This window comes from Betta splendens, chromosome 13, assembly GCF_900634795.4.
Source record: "Betta splendens chromosome 13, fBetSpl5.4, whole genome shotgun sequence".
In the NCBI taxonomy this organism is placed as follows: domain Eukaryota; kingdom Metazoa; phylum Chordata; class Actinopteri; order Anabantiformes; family Osphronemidae; genus Betta; species Betta splendens.
Genome location: NC_040893.2, coordinates 2,834,301 through 2,851,382, shown reverse-complemented (window position 1 = coordinate 2,851,382; position 17,082 = coordinate 2,834,301). Strand labels below are relative to the sequence as shown.

Genomic DNA, 17,082 nt, shown 5'->3' with positions numbered 1-17,082 from the left:
CATTAAACTATTCAACATAAGCAGTGCATTTTAATAAAAGCATTCGAACTGTTCGGTAAACCATGTGGCCCAGTGCAGCGCTGACCAGAATGGGCGGCAGCCTCCAGAGGTCCAGCTTCTTGGTGGCCAGCCGGTGGGTTTTACACTTGGAGCAGTAGTAGAGCTCATCCTCCCCCAGCTCCTCCTCACTGGTGAAGGCTTTCAGACAGCTTTCCAGGCTGATGGGCTCAGCCTGGGCCCTGCGGGACTGGTCCACGCTACAGTGTTCCTCCACAATCTGCAGAGATGACGCATTACAGTATAAACTGAGGCTGAACATTTGTCTTCATCTTAGTACATAATGTGATGCAGTATAGTCTCACACACAGTTCATCCTAGTCAGAGCCATAACTACCAGAGTTGCTGTTCTCATGGCTCAAAATACAACATTCAATATTTGGTGCAGGTTGACATCTTCCGTTCTTTAATCTTTCCTAGAAAATCAGCTTATAGTAAAAATTACATCTGGACAGAAGACTCGCTATTATTCCAAAATGAGTTCACTTGAATGAAAACCTTTATTATTATTCTAGTTATTGTGTAGTGTGTGGGATTATGAACTACATGGGAAATGCAGACTTTCATTCAGTTTTAAATGACTCCAATTGGCCTGAGACACAGAGAGAGTCTCACCCTCTCCTGTGAGGTCTGGTAGCGGAGATGCAGGGCAGTCGGGTCCCAGTCCACAGCTATATAAGCATTTCCCACAGAGGCTCTGTCCTCTGTGCACTCTATAGTACAGCCTCGACAGAACCTAGAGGAACGCAGGCAGGACAATTCTTCACTTTTACTGTTCTAGCGTATCCAAATCAACCAAACTCCTGAAGCCTGATCTCTGATATGTCCTACCTGTACCAGGGACACCAGGCACATGAGTTGCCATCCTTTCCCACCACACGTAGAGTGAAGGGGTACTGGTAGCCCATACTGTCGTCGCTGTACGGTAAGAGGAAAAAGGGTTAGACTCAGGAAAAAAGATTGTAGCACGACAATGGAAGGCTAGCGTACCAGTCCTGGGCATGGTTGCTGGCTTCCTGGGGGGGCAGCGGACTGGCCAGCCGAGACACTTGGACCCAAACGGCATCATACAGGTCTTTTTTACTGGTGTGGACAGTGCAAGGAACAATAAGGGGCATGCCGAACAGACTGGGACGGTTCTTCTGGGAGGACAGGAAGTACAACTCTGTACGCATCTGACACACAAACAAACAAGTCACGTAAATAGATGGAACTTAAGCATTCTATTCATTTGCCAAGATACAGTATTAACAGCTGTGTCTCACCATTTTCCTATGCATGGCTATGATGTAGCCAATGAAGGGGCTCTCCTGCACAGGCGTGATGTGCCCATTGACCACACCGTTGGCCAAGGGTGTGTCAGGGCTGCAGGGCACTACGGTGCTGGGTCCACCGTTTGGGATGAGTAGGGGTTTATTACCCAGGTGTCCATTAGCAACTGAGCCATTGGCTACTGGAGTCACATCTAAACAGGTGGAGGAGAGAGACCATATTGTAGGGACAGGCAGATTGTCATACCGATCTCAGTGAAGCTAATCATGAGCTCACCTGTTGGCGTGGGTGAACTGACTGAGGTGGGTGAACCCGGCACCGGGACCTCAAATGCGCACAGGAAGCCGTTAACAGACAGCCGGACCTTCTGGTTGTCTTGAGGAAAGTTCTAAAAACACACATGCACACACAGCCTGTGGTTTGTCTCAGTAGCTGTGTCTGCAGCGGGCAGCACAGCAAACAGACGCAACCACCAATAAGGAAATAAGGCCTAGTATTGTGCTTCACTGAAGCAAGGACACATTTAAGCCATAAGACATCAGCTGCTGTGAAGGTCTGACATTAAAAGCTGATGGACAAAAACAAACAACAAAGATCAGATGAGATGAGTCACGTGCGGTGTGGACTCTGGTTGTTGTCAGCAAAAATAAAAAGACATTTTAGTTCTGATACGGACATTTATTATATTATTATTTATTATATATTATTAAGCAGCAGTGGCTGAAAAGATATAAGTAGCTTTGTCACAAAAAAGGGGACTGAACTAGGACAAATTTGCTTTTGTTGTTATTCATATCTTAATCCCAATTACTACCAGGTTTAGTTGTACAGCACTTGCATGCAGATTGCTGCTCATTATTGTGGTCTGATGAACATGACTGTGTACATTGTTGCAATTGTTGAGTTCATGTACAGCATGGGTCTCGAACCAATTCCATTGTGTGCCGCTGTCATGCTGGAATTCCAACTCACTAAACACTAAAAACACTAAAGTGTGTTTGAAAGCTAATGGACAGGGTGAATTGTGGATTTTCCCGTGTAACATATTTAATGACTTTAGTGGCTGAAAAAAGGTTCCTTGTCTGCAGCCAATTCAGAATTAAGAGTGAAAATAAATTCCCACCTTTGTGAGATCACAACATGTGCATTTTATTCTAAATGTGTCACAGCCGTAGGTGCAATGTGACAAGTGGGGCAATCTGAAGTACCTTAATGTTGGAGCTGTGGACCTCAGTCAACAAGATCTGCTCAGGTGTCAGGCTGCACAGTTCACTCAGCTGTTTCTTCAGCCCTGTGTACTTCTCATCCATGTTCAACCTCAGGCCATAACGCACAGGTGTGGATCCATCCAACTTAATGACTACACAACAACGGTTAGTTGATCACACAGGGTTCATCTTTGCTTGTTTAAGTCTGATAAAGAAGTTCACACCTTTGTCTCCATCCTCACCTGTGATCTCAAGGTGCATGGAGCTGTCCATGGGCAAGGGAAGAGACAAGAAATTGAAAGGGTCAAAGCGAGCGCTGATGTGGCCGCAGGTCTTACACTTCACCTGGGACTTGAGCTGGCCATGGAAAAGATCCACCACTATGGAGCGGTTCCTGCGCAGGTGGTTCTCCCATGCCTGGGAAGGTAAAGATGCACTCTGTTTATCATTGGTTATATAAGTAGTTGGTTCTCATGAACTAATTTGAATTATAACTATAAAATAATATTAAAAACTACTTCACACCGTACTGTACAGTATTTAAATGTACAATACCTCCTTGACCACTAGAAGTAGTAGTAACCTTAACATTAAGCATGAGATCTGACCTCAGAGGCCACCTCCCAGTCCGGCCGGCCATCACTGTCCTTCAGCTCCACGTAGGGTTTCTCATGAACTCTGTTCAGATCTTCATGAAGGCCATCCAGCAGGAACGCTAGCAGCTCCTGGGAGTCCTGCTGCTGGAAGCCATTAAAGCGGGGGGCATACTTCGCTATTGTCCACTGGAACACATGCCATAAAGTTTATGTTATTAAAGTTTATTGTGTAGTTCAGGCATAGCATAGGAACACAAACACCGTTTTCTCCAGCTTGTACGGAGACTAACTAACATTCATCAGTCAATCCAATACATCCGCTGCTGGCAAACATAAACTGTTTGACCTCTCAGTGACGCTGCTCACCCTGAGTTTGAGCGGAGCCACGTTCTTCTGTGTGCCGCTCCACAGCTCCATCACCAGGTCACCGTAACACTTGGCCATGTGCCCTCGCATCCCGATGGGGTTGGTTCTGTGAGAAGAAAACACAGCCAGTCAAACCTGTGTGAGAGTGTACTACACTGGCTGCAGTGGCGCACTCCAGCGGTAGTGTACCTGTTGAGTTCATAGAGATGTTTCCCTGAGATGAAGTAGTCTGTGAGAGGCTTGGTGTTGCTCACACACTGAATACTGGAGTTCATGAAACAGGTGTTACCAAGGTTACTGAGGCCAGTGGCTCCTTTCTCTGTAGGAACTGTGTTGGAAAAGCAGAGAGAACAGTTTTCCTCTTGTGGTAAATCACTTCCATATCAACAACACTATGTAAACTACTTTTGTTAATTTTTCCCCTTTTTCTCTATGTTCAAACCGATTTTTTCAACGTGATCTGGTGATATTCCACTTTTTATTTGAAAAACTATCACTGGTGAATTCTTGAACATGAACCTGTGACCGTGAAGGAGTTATCTACTTTTCCACCCATGGGACTACTGTGGTCTGATGTTACCACCATCAATCATCACAGCCAATGTCCTCTCCATTAGAAACAAAACAGACGAGCTTCAAGCCAATGTTAAAAAACTTCACAGATTTTCAATGGGGGTTGACCAAAACAACGTTGGGTAGTATTTAAAAATGAAGGGACACTCAGATTGCTCCATATTTTCTATACAAAGAAGTTAGCATTATCACAGCTTCCAGCATTCACTGTATTGTTTTTCTAATCTTTATTATTATTACTTTTATTATTATCACAGTGAATGCTGCAAAGCATTTACTGTATTGTTTATTATTATTATTATTATTAGTTTTTCTGCATCGAACTAGTCCCGCATACTTTTAGCTACAGAAACCAAAATATTCAGCTTTTTGAGAAGTGTGCGTTATCAAGGTTTAAAGATAAAGGCACCAATCTAACTCTGTAGCCTAAATATCACTTTTCTGCATTTGACAGGTTAATTATGACTAGTTAATAAAACTACTGTTCAGCTTCAACTTTTCTCAATTTCAATTTTACTACTTGTTCTGCAGCAAATTTCAGCTGTATTAAATATTTCCGAAACATTGAGCTACTCACTCAGCTCTTGAAATCAAAACTATTTAATTACAATATTTAGCTACAGTATTTTGATACATTTGGCTATATTTCAGCAAACTAAGCAGACCTTTACACCCTTCTTTGATTTTCAGCAGTTCTTTTATCAAATCTTTTTCAAGTTTCCTCCAATTGAAATTACTTCAGCTTCTACTGCAAATATTCAGCACTGTTTAAACAATTTTCTAATTTAATTTCTAATTTTCTAATTCTCTTCAGATACATCCATGTATGCTTTACATGCTTGAGCTATTTTCATGTGTTTTAAATGTTTCAGCTACTTTCAGCAAATCAGCTGAAAGTATCCTATTATTACAAGGCTGCTGTGACTGCACAGACTGGGACAGCCTACTATCCTCCATCAGTGTCATCAGCACATAGGCAGACAGTTATATCATACTGTATATACTTGCTGATAGAATCATTCCATCGAAAACAGTAACAGTTTTACCTAACAACAAGCCCTGGATTAGAAAGGAGCTGAAAGAGATTATAAACAAAAACAAAAGAACCTTTTATACTGGAAATGTAGTCAAGCGAGCAATCAAAATCACCAAGCTGAGATATAAAAGTACAAAGTGGAGCAGAAATTCACCAACTGGACCCTCCGTTCCGCTTGACAGGGCCTAAAAAACATGGCCTATGAACACCACAATCACTGACTGCAGAATCATACGGGTGGAGGGCAACACCAACACATCCCTTTCGGATGACCTGAACTTCTTTTACACCAGATTCCAGTCAGATTTTAGCATCTATCTTGAGGAAACAATATGAAGACTCGACAAACAATTCACAGGCATTTACCTTCACTAGCTCCTAAGAAGACCGGGAGAGCAGCTCACACGGACCAGACAACATCAGCGGAAGAGTCCTGAAACACTGCGCGCAGCCGCTAGGCAGTGTGTCTCTATTCTTGCTTAGTGGCACAATCCCTCAGCACTAAAAGCACACCACAGTCATCCCCATCCCAAAGACAAATAGCATCAAAACCCTGAATAACTTGAGACCTGGAACTCTCACATCACTAGCTATGAAAGCCATGAAGAGAACAATCAAAAACTACATGATCAAAACAACAAACTCTGATGGATCCACTTCAGTTTGCTTATCGTGCAGGCAGAGGAGTAGATGATGCTTTCACCCTGGACACTGTACACAAACACCTAGAACACCCTGATACTTCAGCCAGACTACTGTTTGCTGACTTTTCCTTAGCCTTCGACACCCTGCAGCCCCACCTACTGGTCACTAGGCTCTCATCACGCTTCACCATGGACACCTCAACTGGCTCCTTACAGGGCTGTGTACTTCATCCTGTACACAGGTGACTGCAGATCTACCCGACCCAATCATCACCTTGTGAAATACACAGATGACAAAGTCTTTGAAACACTGTTGAGACAGTGTTTCTGCTGTCGGGCCACTCACATCGCCACAGGCAAGTCCTGCAGGAGTTTGTGAATTGGTGATACAACTGCCACCTGGAACTGAACACTGATAAACCCAAATAAATTGTGGTGGCTTTATATAAATTTAGATATGGCTGCAGAGGTCACTAATATCATCCATGGAGCCCCAGTGAAACTAGTCAAGGCGTACAAATATCTGGGAACCACCTTTGACAACCTGCTGAAGTTCTCCTCCAACACTAAGGACATTCTTAAGTACGTGTCACCAGCCTCAATACCTCCTCAGGAATCTCAGCTCCTTTGGAGTCAACGGGAGCACTTTGATGACTTTATACTACTCCTTTATAGAACACATCACCACATTTTCCATAACCTCCTGGGTCTACTCCACCACCCTACAGAACAGGAATCAACTGCAGAACTGCATCAAAGTGTGCTCCAAAATCCTTGGCCAACAAATTAGAACACTGTCCCAAACCCAAGATCAGCAGGAACTCAGGCTAGCAGGCTAGATTATTGAGACCCCTCCCTGTGCTGGCAGCTTCGCTGCACCTCCTGCAAAACTCAGAGGAGAGCTACCTTTGTGTCAAAAGCCATCTTACTTTTAATGCAATCACTTGTATTGTTTTTTATTGTATCAATTTTCTTTCTCTTCCTTTTTTTTCAGTTATTTATTGATTTTGTTATTTTATTACTTACTATTTTTGTTGATTATTATTTAATCTTACACATAATGAAGATCTTATTTAGTTGTTATATACAGCTGACATGCTGCTCACATGTCATGCCTTGGACTGCCCCTAAATGATAAATAAAGTTTCTTCTTTGATTAGACTGAAACAGAGAACAGGTTTGTCCACTCGTGCGAGGAATGTAACCTATACTGAACTTAGTATATTAACATATTAACATGTACCTTTATGTGTGGGCTGATTTATGATTTTTTTTAAGTCCCCAGGTCATTGATCCTACTGTATATGCTGAACACTTCCTGTCTCTCAGTCTGCCAGCCTTTGCTTTGATATCACTTCTTAATTCTTTCAGAGTATAAGTATACATATATAGTATGTTGTGTTTAGGTGCATTGTTAAGTTGGCTGTAGAACCCTGAATAGAGGTACAGTTTATCAATTCAGAGACCTTCCCTTAAATAGTCCAACCAAGGCTAAGGCATTCTACTTTCAGCCTACCTTTGTGTCTGTCCATCTTACTACTGTTAGCAATGAAAGACATTTCTTCAGGCCAGCTCATGTCTTTGTTTCTGACTGTGGAGGAAGAGACAAAGGTTTAAATTATTTTTATTTTTTATTTATAATTATGCATGGATAATCATAAGTAAGCATCAAAGCACAGATATGGACATTTTGTTCATTAAACAGAAAAGCAAAATAGGAAGAAGTGAAGAGGTTCAGACCTTCAATAACCAGCTGCTGCTCATCGTGTATCTTCAGACTTTCCAGTGTGTGGTCTTCATCATCCAGGAGGGTGAGGTAGTTCTGTACAACAAAGAAATAGCAAATATGAAACTACAACATCTGTGTGTAGACCACTGGACCATAGTAACATGCCAGCAGCAGAGGTGGGGGACGTTACAGGGTGAATTCTCACAAACATCACTACAAATTCTAAAATACTCATGTTTAAATTCAATGTTAAAATTCAATTTAATACAAATCTAATACATAAGAGTTGGATTTGTTAATGTTATAGATCTGCACCAGATCTGTAAAATTAAAAAAAGGAATACATTTGATTGACTAATATGAAACAACTGGTTTACTGCAGATGGGATTAACCTTCAGAAAATTAAAGTGGGCTATAGGTACAATATTTTACTATAACCTGTAGTTGTAAAAACATTGTATGCTCTAGTGGAATCCGAGCTGTTGTACTTCAGAGTTAATGTGTGTACAGTAGCAGGGTATGCAGGAGGTCCCATAGACAGTCCAACCTTAAGGCTTCCAAGCTGCTAAAGCTGTGGGGATGCCACATACTGTAATGTCTAGGGCTGGACCCAGGTATCTCAATATCTGAACATGTTAATTATGTTTCAAATTTTAGTATTTGAATATTGTTTTTTAGTTTGTAAAGGTAACGCCTGGTCATCTACCATGGAAATATTCGGCCTTTTTAATCTGTAAGTGGGTTCAGTTCTGTCAGTAGCGAAGATGACAATCAGCTACATCAAAATGATAAACATCAGAGAAGCTCTTTACTCTCTTAGTGTCAGCTTTGTGTCCCACCTCACTGTTGTAGAGCCAGAGTCTCATGTCCTCCTCCTTGATGCGAAGCCTCTGGGACAGATACAAGTGGACGTCCTTGATGGTGGCCATGCGGCTGAAGCAGCCCGTGTAGGCCAGCACCCTCTTCAGAGGAGCGTTGGGGGACGGCACGTTGCCTGGTACAGCGAGGACAGTGGACCATGAGAGACCATTTATTCATTTGTCTTAAAAATAACTGAATGCAAACAAACACAGACACAGCATCTACCCTCATTAACATCAGTTCCAAAAACAGCAAGGTGCCCACTTAGGATTAGTTGTAAGGAAGCAGCAAGAACGGACTATTTTTCAATCAGTGCATAGTTGATTGGTCAATCAGTTTAGTGGTTGGAATTAAATCAGATGCAAATCAACTGATATTAGTATAGTTAAATACAGGTTCAACATACTGCTGATGATTACTGATCAAATTAATCACTTTCATCTGTGTATTAATGCCACATACTGCAGCCTTGTCCATCACAAATTTGCCATTCAGTTCTAGTATGAATGAGACGAGTAGGAGCTGCACTGCTGCCTCAGTTGGAGACATTCTGTAGACTAAGTCATAGAGCCTGGACCAGCCTTATCTGATGACCTCTATCCTGGTCAGAAGTATTGAGAGACACAGACAGGACTAAAAAGCTTGTTTGAATACAATATTAATATAGACCCTCATTGATAAGTGATTTAAAGATCAATTTAATATTTCATTCGAATTTTCAATCAGACTTTTGATTAGTCTGAATTAGAATGTGAGTGTGGTCAAAGCCCCGGCCGTGGCGCAGTGTGCCTTGCACTCATGTCGGACAGGGGTTCAATCCCCTCAGAGAGGAGTTGCATCCGGCATAAAAACTTGCCAAATCAATCATGCGAATCATTTACTGTGGCGACCCCTGATGGGGTAAACTGAAAGGAGTTACCCTATATTCTGAGTGTGGTTAACTTTTGAATGAGCCATTACCAGTGAAGCCTAAGTGACAATACTTCGAATGAAGTGGGTTTAAATGATAGTTCAAGATAGTTTTCAAGTGGTCAATACGATGGTTTTGCCATAAAGGATGAATATATAATTTCCTATTTGATGGAGTATGTGACTCGGTCTGAGGACGTTCACTGGGAACAACACTGGCTCATAAGCTCTCAGCTCTCAAGTTATTTTATTCATGAAACTGCTAAATCGAGGCAATTGAAGATGATCATCTTCAAGTGTTCATTAAAAACCAAAATATAGATTACTGTAATAAACCAAAAACATTTGAAGCTTAAAGTTGGAAATACTGAAACTTGAAAGAATAAAAATGTGAAAATAGATTAAGTATTACTAATTTATATTTGAATTGATAAACTTTACATATCATGTTTTGGTGGCATTTCAGCTTCCAGTTTATTTATTATATTGCTACTGTTGCTATTTGTTTGATTTTCCAATTAATTGCATAGGTTTAGACAATAAAAAGTTCCTGTAAGTAAATCCATCTATAAACACGCACGCACGCACGCACGCACGCACGCACGCACGCACGCACGCACACTAATAATACATAACACATAATAACATTATTATTCTTCTTATTATTATATTCTCTCCAGCTTTACTTGAATGGCAAAATCTGTGATTCTTATTAGACTTCCTTATTATTCATTTCTTTTCAGGGCCACAGAATCCACTACGGGAAGATTAAATGGGGAAGCTCAGGGAAGCGTTTGTCGACGGCTTGCTCTGGTCTTGCTGCAGGCTTACATTACCTCTTGGTGGGTTTAAATACGGTGGGAACATTCGCAGGCTGGTCATACCCATATTGACCCAGATGTTGGACTGGGGAGAACGCGTTGCTTGCTGCTGTCGCAGGAATAGGAGGTAGCGGGGAAAGAGCTCCAGCTCTGCCTGGCCTGTCTTGCTCTCCAGGATGACCTGCAGGGAATTAAAGGTTTCAGTGGGGACCTGCTGTCTTTTTCTGGTGAGGGAAGTCTGACCTGGGAGGCAACTGTGACAGTTCATTTGTTAATAATATTCATATTCTCACACCAAGTCATGACACAACCCTGAAAACAAGTTTGACAGGTTTGAAATGTATCTGAAATGTATGATGTATCTGTTAATTTACAGTTTACTACATCTACTATTATAGTTATTTATTTATATTTACTTATAGTATAACCCAGCCCTTTATGACTGGACTGGAGCTTTAGTCTGAGCTGCTGGTACTCACCGGTCGTGGCAGGCTGAGGTTAGCACCATACCAGTGGTAGAGTGCCCGCCACACGGGCTCCGGCACCGTCTCAAAGTCTCGATCAGGCACAAGCTGCAAGGTGTGCTTCAGTCTGGCCCCCTCCATGGTTAAAGTGGGAGCCTGCAGGGGTTGAGCACATGGGGCAAACGTTATCTGGGGACTAGAATGACAGACAGACAGCACACGGATGCTGTGCACAGGCTGGCAGCTAGATATACATAATAAATGAAATGAAAAGCAAGAAAAGGAACAGGACAACGAACATTTGATTAACAACTGTGGCTCATTACTGTACAACATAGCTTTTTTTTAAAAAGGATGAGTTTCGAGATGTTCAAAATGCATTATACATGAGGATGTAATGTAGGTTCTTTTTTAATGTAATATAATAATAATGCAAGTTAAACTTAAAATCTTATTATCTGTTGCACAAAAAAGAACCTGACGTTATGTTTGACACAGTAAAACTTTATTCTGTCTTAGAAGAAAAAAAACTAAAAAAGCAAACTAATGTTCCCTGGATTAAATGAATTCAAGAGGCATTACAGTTTAAGATGTGCTGCATATTTCTGGAGTCAGATGTGACCTGACTGTTACTAGTAATTCCATTGCTCACCATAATGTAAATAGGATGGGCAGTGTGTTCATGTGGCAGTTTGCACTCTACTCTACTTACACACTACCCATGAAATTCAGTTCCACTAAGCTGAAATTAAACGCACACAGACACACGAGTTGTCCTTGCCTTCATGGGGTCAGTGGTGACCAGAGGCTGGTTGTCAATCGCTCCAGGTCTTTGTGCTGCTAGCTGGGAGGCGAGTTGGCCATTGGCTCCAGAAAAACACTGGTTGTTGTTGTCTGATATGTTGTGCTGTCGAGCAAAGCAGCTTTCTGAGGCAGAGGAAACCATCTGAGGGCTCAGAGCTGGAGGAAGGGAAAAACAGGGGACGGCTTACGTGTGGTGGAAAAGACACATAAAAGGCGACCTCGTACTTCAATTATTGACAACACATTCCAGATTGTGAGTCATGACTTCTGTTAACGGGTACTTGAAAACAAGACTCTAGGTGGCCCTAGGAAGCTACTGACTGACCAGCCTCTGTAGCCTCAGAGGCACTGGAGACAGCATCAGGCGACCTCTCCTCTGTGGGGCTGGCTGTGCTGAAGGTTCCCAGTCTGTCTGGATGTGTGGGCTCCACGATGACTGTGGCCAGTGGAGTTCGTAGTGAGCTCAGGATGGAAGGCTGCTCCACCACGATGCCGTGATGCTCCTGAAGAGGAAGACAGCAGGGACTGCCCTGTCATCGTTTAAAGGCATAAGGTCCACTTCAGCCCATTACATTACAGACAGACCTTCACTGGGTTCAAACTGACACGTTACACATAATAAGATACATGCATGTCTCGTTTTTAACTTTAAATAAAGACATTTTCTGCAGACCAGAGAGAAACACAGCTGGGACTATTCAACAGTAGTAAACCTACAACTCCTCTTCTGTAAATCACACTCAGTCGTTGCTTGAACCTTATTTCATAGTGATATGGATCATGATCATATCTCTGGATGGTTCTTACAATAGTTTACTATTTATGTGTGTAAAGCACATAACTAAGACAGAGGATCAGGTGATATTCCAAGAGGAATATGCAACTCTCTCTGTAAACCCATTATATAATGGCTTTACACCCACTTGGTGTTGACTATCAGAGCAAAGTCCACCCTTCTACTGGTGCTAACTGTTTAGAAGATCATATAGTTGTCTCAACAAGCTGAACCTAAAAGTGCAGCTAAGACAAAACTAAGCCTATGTTGCTTATTCACTCAGGAGTTTTAAAACTCACAACCCGGTATTTATTTCATAATAATTTACTCATGTGGATGAAAAGGAAAAGTTGTATGAATAAGGTTCTACTACTACATCTGCTTTTTACCTCATTTTCTGATTATTCGTGTAAGAAGATGCTTCGACCACTTTGCAGCTCATACGTCTAATCAGTAGGATAATGCCTGTTGGGTGATCATTCAGTGTGTCCTGACTTACATATTTAACGTAGTCCTTCCACTGCTGCCACCACAGCATGGAGATGAGGAACCAGTTCTGGCCTTGTTGGAGCCCATGCCTGCTCTCTCGCTCCAACCAACCCCTATACATAAACGCAAACAAAGATCATTCCTCAAAGTTCTGCAGGAGCGGTGGCAATAATGGGATTAGTACAGCACCTGATAATTTGTCCCTCCTCTTCAGGAGTAGCTGGCCGGAGCCCCAGGACTATGTGACAAACCTGAACCAACATAGAGAAGGACAAAAAAATAATTCAACACTTCCGCGTCGCCCAAGAGTATCCAAATACCTGAATGTACCAACCTGGAAAAGCAGGTTTAGGAACTCATTGGCCAAGGCACTCTTCACGCTCCAGATCTGGTAGTCCTCCAGTGTCAGGTGTCCCAGCTAGTCAGGATCCAAACAACACACAGGTTAGACTGACTGATGCCCACACAGCCTTAGAAACTCCCCCCCAAAAAAACACTGTTTATCAGCTAAGGTATTGGGAGTGAAATCAGCTTAGAGGTAAGGCAAAAAGGCTAGTTACTGGAAAAGACTGTACAGTAGGTGAATTGGGCATCTCCCAGTGAGGAGAACATGCCGATAGATGATGCTTGGACCTTTACAGCCACTGAAAACACAATTCTGTCTCAGGAAGGGCTGCAGTTTATGTCTCACCTTGGTTGTGTCGTGCATCTTCAGGATGTCTTCCACTATGTCTGATACGCTACTGTGCAGCTCCTGAAGAGTAAGAAAGCACGTCAGCACAGAGCAGCAAACAAATAAAACTGTACACCAGTTATGGAGGTAAAACTGGATACAGGTATATAACACAGTACTGCCAAACAATGACTGTATGCAGCTCTCTGCAGCTTCTGACCCTTGATATGTAGGCGTAGATACACTATTTTTTGTTTTTGGGGCATTAATGACACGAGAAATAATCTGGAAGCAAAGCGTCTCATGTTTTCTCTGGACCTACAGGTGATTGGATGGTGTTTTTATTCTTTTGAACTTACAGGGAGCAGGTCTGTGCGATTGTCCTTCCAGACCTCCAGCAGGGCCACCACCATTTCATGGAGCTCATCTCGAGACAGAACCCCATCCCGGTCCACATCAAACACTTTAAAGCAAACTGACCCATGGGAAAAAAAGGAGCATAGTGCAGGTTGTGATATGTAATATGACAATGATAGAGTGGCTTCTTCATAATTCAAGCACAAAATGACTACTGACAACACCAACAACGCTGTCCAAGTTATTTTGACTATTTAACGTTTAGGACTCATGACTGAAAACCTCAGCAGGCTCACATTTCTGCCTTTCAGCAATGGGTCCTCTGCAGCAAGCAGAGAGTCCACACGAGATCTCCTTAAAGTCGATGTGATTGTCCCGATTCTCGTCAAAGGCATGAAATAAGCCTGCAGGAAAACACAAATTGACTTTGAGCCACATGCATTTCATACAAAAATGTCAGAGAAGGGGATGCATTCAGTGGGAGGCAATAAAAAGCACACCACCTCTAAGACAAAACCCCATTACATTGTCTAACCTTCACTCAGTGAGGCGTGGATGGGAGGAGACACCAGCGGAACAAAGGTCTCCAAATCGAAGCGGCCGGTCCTGGACTGGGCTTTCAGCAGCCAGTAGCGCTTCTCCAAGTCTATAATGTCCGACTCCTCCACTGCAGGAGAGATAGAAACAAATATATAGTAAGAGACTGGACAAACTGGTGTTTGTTTGTTTTTTTTCCCCTTAGGAAGCTTTGAATCAGAATCATTTTGATTTGCCATCTTGGACTACTGAATTAAGAGGGTAAAACAGAATAATAGCAATAACAACAATTTTTTATCTTTAATTTTACCAACAAATATAATAATGGGTATTATGACGAGTAAATGTTCATTTAAAGCAACTCTTAACTGCCTGAAAATGATTCAAAAGAAGCCGAGGAACTGCTGACTGTTAAAGTTAAACAACAGAGTAAGTGATGTCATTACACTCACAGGCTGTGACCTGTGAGTGTGCAAACTAAACATGACTGCACACCTAAAATGACCCCACCCATGTTTGACTGGACTCAAGTTCTACAGATGGAACCAATATAGTATATGAAGCCACAGAAGAAGCCTCCTCAGTTTGATATGATGATAATCCACAACTCACGGTAATAGGATTCAGCATCTATCCAGTTAGCCTTTGAAACACTTTGAAACACTTGTAACACATGACAAACATTAAGCATCAGTCAGTTGGAGGCAGAATTCTGCTGTTGTTTCCCAGCTGGGCTGTTAAACATTCTGACAGCTTGAGCTTAAACACATAAGAAGCAAACACTGAGACTGAAATAAACGATTTAGAACTTGAAGTGGACCATATGGAGACAACACAAGGAGGAACTAGTGTGTGCCTGATTAATTATTAAGGGGGTTATGGCTAATGGCACGGAGCAAGCTCTAGGTACCATGTTACTTTATTTATCAAAGCTCGCTGAATGCAAACCAAGCACACACATGGTCACACAGAAGCAGACAGGGAAGAACGGCAGTGCTGCCAACTATCTGACTGCTAATCTATAAAACCCATTACCCTTAAAATGGCTCACCTCCCAACAGGGAGAACTCTGCTCAGGGAAAGGAGTAACTATAAAAAAAAAATAACCAAACCAGCCAAACCACAAAACCTCTGCTGTTATTAAAGAAGTTAAGATTCATTAAGTCTCACAATGGAACATGTCAGCGTCTATTCATCGTTTAACTATTGGGACAAATGATGTGTTAGTGAGAAGTAGGAGGACAGCAACTTCCTATTTTAATAATGGCTGTTAAGAAAATATCATAAACGTTGGGTAGGAAGCATCTGTTAACGCAGTACTGATCCCCTTAAACTTCATTAGTTTACTCGTGACTCTACAAAAGACGCCCCGCTGGTCTGATACCCACCTAAAGGTGCAACTCTCTCCGAGTGGCAGCAGAGATACCATACCATGATCCAGGGAACATCCTTGGAGAGCTGCTGCCACAGCCAGCTGCAGCGTAGTGAACTCCCTACATCATCCCGGACAAACAAACGCCGCTGTTCCTCAGGATCTCTCCTCGGATAATATTGTGAGAGTGTGGGAGGCTAGCATGCTAGAAGAGGATTCACCGTGATAAGCCCTGCCATGAGTCAAGCTTTACCTTCTCGTTCTGGAAAGAGTCATGACCTCCAGCAAGAGTGTCAGTCACTCTCTCTCCAACACACACACACACACACACACACACACACACACACACACACACACACACACACACACACACACACACACACACACACACACACACACACACACACACACACACACACACACACACACACACACACACACACACACACACACACACACACACACACACACACACACACACACACACTAAGAGGATGAGCTAGAGATTAAAGGCAGGCTTTCAGGACAAGGCAGGTTCTTTTCAGACCACAACTTTGGGATAAAGCAATTTGGAGAAAAAGTAAAAAAAAGGATCAAATTATTGATTTAAACCCACTTATGGCATTTGAAGGTTTAAAAGCGTAGCTATAAACCTGTGTAATGACATTTATCCTTCTGTTTGACAGTGACAGCACATGTAATCAGTGCAGATGCTCTGCGAAACACTGATTCTGGCAAATGGCAGCCAGCTTCCAGGCCAGTGCTGCTTTAGTGGACAGGAAGATTAGCGATGCCCCCAGTGCACTGATGACACTGGGACGAGAACTCTAGAGCAACCTGTGATTCCGTTCAGGCAATTAGCAACACAGTCCCCGTACTATTGTTAACAGCTTGCTTCTTCTTCAGACTAGATGCTACTTGCATTTCCAGGACATTTTTTTCAAGCATCTGTTTGAGGATGTTGCCACTGAAAGCATCTATAACACAGCTACCAGAAAGTATCCATGTAATTCACTGAACTGGAGGAACAGCATTCGTACATGTCCTGATCTGATCTTGGAAACATGCTCAGATTTCTAACAGTACAATTAAACTCTCTTGATGTGATCTCACATCATCTTCATAACTAACTGAGTTGAGTTCATACAAAATTTGCGGATTGGTCAATTCTTAATCTGAAGAAAAAATTACAAATTTACAAATTATCACACTGACGTGACCAGAATAGTTTTAAGAAGCTAAACACAAAAATGTTTTTTTTTTTCTATAAGCCAGTCGCCCATGTTATCAGTACAAGGCAAGAGCTACTGAACAAAAGTTCCTTGGCATTTGAGCATTGGTTTAATTCTTTGCTGGACAGAGAAACAGGTGTGGCAACGTGATGTTAGTTCCATTTGTAGGGCACATGTTGTGGAAAACTAGGCTAGCAAACGTTTATACAAGCAAACAAGTGCACGTTTTGGTTTTTCACAGTCAGGAAGGAGGGTGCTCCTCCAGTTAACTGTACACAGACATAAATTGATTCAACAGAAAGAATT

At 42.3% G+C, this 17,082-nt stretch overlaps 1 protein-coding gene across 7 annotated transcripts in view; it reads right to left on the bottom strand.

Annotated features, from left to right (window-relative positions):
• Positions 1-17,082, bottom strand: part of usp32 (ubiquitin specific peptidase 32) — a 33,881-nt gene that overhangs the window by 4,135 nt on the left and 12,664 nt on the right. For 3 of the 7 annotated variants that reach the window (XM_029170896.3, XM_029170901.3, XM_029170895.3), the window contains 25 exons: positions 14,171-14,302; positions 13,932-14,039; positions 13,638-13,753; positions 13,297-13,359; positions 12,940-13,023; positions 12,795-12,856; positions 12,616-12,718; positions 11,667-11,871; positions 11,319-11,497; positions 10,553-10,693; positions 10,089-10,254; positions 8,322-8,476; positions 7,493-7,574; positions 7,269-7,343; positions 3,689-3,827; positions 3,500-3,605; positions 3,146-3,319; positions 2,780-2,954; positions 2,538-2,689; positions 1,606-1,717; positions 1,323-1,522; positions 1,048-1,232; positions 889-975; positions 673-793; positions 86-277 (listed from right to left, as the gene is read on the bottom strand). In XM_029170896.3, coding sequence (XP_029026729.1) covers positions 86-277; positions 673-793; positions 889-975; positions 1,048-1,232; positions 1,323-1,522; positions 1,606-1,717; positions 2,538-2,689; positions 2,780-2,954; positions 3,146-3,319; positions 3,500-3,605; positions 3,689-3,827; positions 7,269-7,343; positions 7,493-7,574; positions 8,322-8,476; positions 10,089-10,254; positions 10,553-10,693; positions 11,319-11,497; positions 11,667-11,871; positions 12,616-12,718; positions 12,795-12,856; positions 12,940-13,023; positions 13,297-13,359; positions 13,638-13,753; positions 13,932-14,039; positions 14,171-14,302 — 3,314 coding nt within the window. The remainder of the gene's footprint in view (positions 1-85; positions 278-672; positions 794-888; positions 976-1,047; positions 1,233-1,322; positions 1,523-1,605; positions 1,718-2,537; positions 2,690-2,779; positions 2,955-3,145; positions 3,320-3,499; positions 3,606-3,688; positions 3,828-7,268; positions 7,344-7,492; positions 7,575-8,321; positions 8,477-10,088; positions 10,255-10,552; positions 10,694-11,318; positions 11,498-11,666; positions 11,872-12,615; positions 12,719-12,794; positions 12,857-12,939; positions 13,024-13,296; positions 13,360-13,637; positions 13,754-13,931; positions 14,040-14,170; positions 14,303-17,082) is intronic. The other 4 variants (XM_029170899.3, XM_029170898.3, XM_029170900.3 and 1 more) reach the window with 3 other exon arrangements.